The sequence below is a fragment of the Cyprinodon variegatus genome, unplaced genomic scaffold, assembly GCF_000732505.1.
Source record: "Cyprinodon variegatus isolate N-32 unplaced genomic scaffold, C_variegatus-1.0 Scaffold645, whole genome shotgun sequence".
NCBI lineage: Eukaryota > Metazoa > Chordata > Actinopteri > Cyprinodontiformes > Cyprinodontidae > Cyprinodon > Cyprinodon variegatus.
This window is the reverse complement of record NW_015151098.1, coordinates 21,136-25,116: the sequence shown is the minus strand read 5'-3', so window position 1 is coordinate 25,116 and position 3,981 is coordinate 21,136. Positions and strand designations below refer to the sequence as shown.

Below are 3,981 nucleotides of genomic sequence, written 5' to 3'. Positions count from 1 at the left end.
TTAAGAGTCTATTTAAACGCTTAACCTGCTGTCAGTAAAAAAAAAAAAACGTTAGGTTGGACTACCATATATTTGAAAAACTACAACTTTGTTGTAATTAGTTATAATCTTTAGGGTTGTTTCAGGAGTCGCGCTTTGTTGCTAAATAGTGTCTGACAGCCAGCAGCTCCGCTGTCTGTCGTTACGTAACAAACCGCTTTAGCCCAGACCGGGCTCTCTGACACCGAACAGAATGACGCTGTTGCTGCTGCTTTATGATCCATCGCACAGCGTTGAGTCAATTTGGTTTCAAATCACATTTATGGGTTTAACCTCTCAGTTTAAATACCGTTAAAGCAAATGCTGTCAGTGGGCTCAGTGACTAACAAGCTACAGTTAGCTTCGAGGCTAACGAGACCCCAAAGGCAGAACAAGCGGTTCCGTAACGTTAGTTTTCGCACAGCACACATCAACCATCATTTCTTCTAATAATATATTATATCTATATTTAAACTAGCCGTTCATTCATGTGTTTTACAACCTTAAAGAACATGTCGTTTTGTTCGCTCCATAACTATGTTCAGCCATTAGACTACGCCCCCTTCGCTGACTAACGTTAGCCGCTAGCTAGCAGCAGTTGGACTTTCACAGGGGGGCAGATATCTGTTGTTTATATGGCGGCTCTTTCTTACCGATCACTTCGGATGCTCGTAAAAAAAAAAATCCGACAGGGCGTTGTCAGTGTCGACCGTGGCGGCCGCCGTTTGGAGGTCGAGCCGTGCTTGTTTCCGCCAGCTGTGTCCGTCTCTCAGTGGCTAAAGTCGCAGAACAGCCGTGTCTTCGGACGCCATTTCCCGCCTCAGCACAAACAGAACGCTGGCGGAGCGCAGGGGAATGCGACAGAGAGGAACTGATGATGCGGTATGGCAAGCCGCTTTATCATTTTATAAACAGACAGGAGGAGATAGTCACACTTCAGCTCACTTTCAAAATAATCAATCCTTGATTTTAGAGCCCGTGTTATTTTACAATCCAAATCCAACTTTATCTTTATAGCACTTTAATACTTTATAGGGAAAGTTAGCGTTTTTGATCACCCTTACAAATGGAGCCCCCCCAGTGAGGTCTAGAAGCACAATATCTATATCCATCCATTCAGCAAAGATCCTGCTACATGGCTGTACATCTTATTTTGGCATTTGACCAATTAGATTAGCCCTTTAATGATAGATTACCTACTGGAAATTAAGTCGAAAGAAAAAAGGTAAAACGCTAATTGAAAAGTGAAAAAGTAAAGTTAAAAAGCCTAGTTAACAATTATATTTAGGGTTATAAACAAAAACAAAAAAAGTAAGTGCCAGTATCAGCATTAATGCCTCTAAGGTTATTTGGACCAAAAAAAAAAGTTCTTTCACTCTGAGTGTTTTTCATTAATTTCTTATAGAGGCACTTATGTTATTTTTTCTTAATATATTCAGGCAAGTTGGGGTTTTTTGTTATTACATTGACATTCATTTTTCCCATCAAAATATCCATATTTTTTTAAATGTTACAAAGGTAATAAGCTCTTGTCCTGGATTCCAATAACACTCTTGGCTTGAATTTTTGATTTTCAAAGTATTTCACTGAGTGCCCAATAAATTGCTGCATAAAAGCATAAATAAAAACCCCATAAAATGCAATGAGATTAAGAAGAAATATAAAATGAAAAAAATAGAAAACATAAAATCAACCAACGACAACATCCTCCTGAGGGTTAAACCCCAGAGCAAAAAGATGAGACTTTAAAAAAAAAGATTTTTAAATGGTCAAAGAGGACACCTACAATGGCAAACCTGTCCAGAGTTTGGGAGCGGGGCTACAGAGAATGCCCATGTGAGTCCCCTGAGTTTACGCCTCGTTCTAGGTACTGACAGCAGTAACTGATCAGCTGGCCTAAGGGAACGAAGCGGTACATAAGTAGGCAGGAGATCAGCTATATATGAAGGGGCAAGGCAAATCAAAGACTTAAACAAAATACGTTTAAAATTAATTCTAAAATTAACCACTGGCCAGTGAAGTGAACTTAAAACTATGGAGTCATGCAACAGCAATTTGAACCGGGAAATTAAAGATCCACTTACACCCAAATAAAGTTCATTACAGTAACCCAGCCAACTTTATTTTGTTCACCTGCCGCAGCTGAAAGAGGCCTAATTTGCCGTCAAAGTTAAGATGGCGGTCCATTTTAAAATGGAAATTCAGGGCCACCGTCTTCACAAAGTGATCCAGATAACCCAGGTTAAAAGTAGGCTCTCTGAAGTGCCTAGAAAAAAAAAAAAAACATAAATTCTCCTTTTCTCATTAAAATTCGTGCTTTTACATTATCTAAACATTTCAAAAGATTCAGTTTTGCCTCAGTGGGACGTAGATCTATCGTCTGCATAAATGTGAAAACTGCTACAAAATGTTACTTTCATCAATAATTGAGAAATCAAAATCACAATTCTTTTACTATATATATAAATAAACTACAACATGCAGCTGTTTGTATATTTATGTCTGCATGCTGTAACCAAAGTGAAATTCTATTAGTGACAACACAAAAACCCACCTGAATTCCCAACCCTGGATCACAACCTTTATTTACGCTGAGCCAAAAAAAAAAAAAAAAGAAGCATTTCTGCAGCATAGAGATAACGATAATGCAGCAGTAAAGGGAGGTGTTCATTAATAAACACCGACATGTATTCAATATATCTTAACACGTGAGATACATGCAAGTTGCAGTTGTATCTTAATGGAAAATTAAAGAGTAAAACCCTAATTAACAAAAAGCAGTTTGTTTCCACGCTTTTATGGTTAAACACAAAACAAAGACGTGTTTTTAAGATTTAAATTTATTTTAGTATCAATACACCCATGATAGTTATGATTTATGCTTTGACACCTGTCCAATATAACATTTAAAAAACAGCAAAACAAACTCCAACACTGATATATAAAAAGTCAGATAAAGCACTGAGGTTTCATCTATACGGTCGAGCCTTTTCTTTTAAAAGTGAAATGATAAATTGGATTCCTTGTCGTTTATAATGAACGAGACAAAACAAACATAATCCGACGGCGCTGAAACAACTGCTATTTTCTTCCAGCACTCCTGTTTTTCTATTGTAGAAAACAAACATGTAGTTTTTAGAGACAACCACAGAGTCTACGGCATCGCTATCGTATTTTCCAATTACTGATTAATATGATTTTAAGAAAAAACAAAGGTGTACTCAACGTTGTGCACCAGTTGTGACCCTCTTAATCTGCTGGATTAATCTGGATTGTGGACCCATCTTTATGACACTGATTCAGGAGGAGTTTCACTTTACCTGATGGAGTTCTGAGCAACAGCTTCATGTAGAAACTAAATGAAAAGGAGTTACTCGTGTTATAATCATTCATTTCCATTGTAATTAAGCCCCGCCCCTCTCTTTAGGCAGCTGAGATGAATCTGCTGTTTTATGATGAAGATCAGGAGTTTATGACATGATGTATAGTTGTAGGAAACATTCAGTTTCATTTCATCCCAAGATGCAGGAGCTTCCTGTATGGTCCAGGTCCGCCCCACAGGCCCCTGGAAACAGCAATAAAAATGTAGCAGCTCATGCAATAAATGAATTATAAAGCATTTTATGGAACGTGATCATACCGGAGAAGGCCGTGCCAGTAGAGGTGAGGCATCACGTCGGCCTTCATGTAGTACATTAATCGTCGCTCTTTGGCTTGATTGATTGGGAACGTTTCCAGCGGCTGTCCGTCATAGTCGAACTCTGCCAGGACGACTGTGTTGTAGCTCGTGACCAGCGGACAGGAGGTGTAGCCGTCATACTTAAATATGAAGAAAAAAAGTTAGTTTTTAATTGTTTTGGGGGATTTTACCCACTACTTCAGTCTTATTTACCTCAAACCAAATAAACACAGCTGATAAATGAGTAAACCCAACCTCAGATGGACAAAAACGCATGATTATTT

The 3,981-nt window shown here is 38.3% G+C and overlaps 2 protein-coding genes across 3 annotated transcripts in view; both read right to left on the bottom strand.

The window, feature by feature from the left end:
• LOC107096713 (CTD small phosphatase-like protein 2-A) overlaps window positions 1-858 on the bottom strand; it is an 18,461-nt gene extending 17,603 nt beyond the window's left edge. For both annotated transcript variants that reach the window (XM_015393491.1, XM_015393492.1), the window contains exon 1: window positions 672-858. The gene's annotated coding sequence lies outside the window, so the exon portion shown is untranslated. The remainder of the gene's footprint in view (window positions 1-671) is intronic.
• Window positions 859-2,800: 1,942 nt separating this feature from the next.
• The window catches only part of sqrdl (sulfide quinone reductase-like (yeast)), a 14,821-nt gene continuing 13,640 nt past the window's right edge, over window positions 2,801-3,981 (bottom strand). Inside the window, exons 9-10 of the mRNA XM_015393493.1 lie at window positions 3,659-3,837; window positions 2,801-3,583 (exon numbers count right to left, since the gene is read on the bottom strand). Of these exons, the coding sequence (XP_015248979.1) occupies window positions 3,526-3,583; window positions 3,659-3,837 (237 nt within the window). The 3' untranslated portion in view covers window positions 2,801-3,525. The remainder of the gene's footprint in view (window positions 3,584-3,658; window positions 3,838-3,981) is intronic.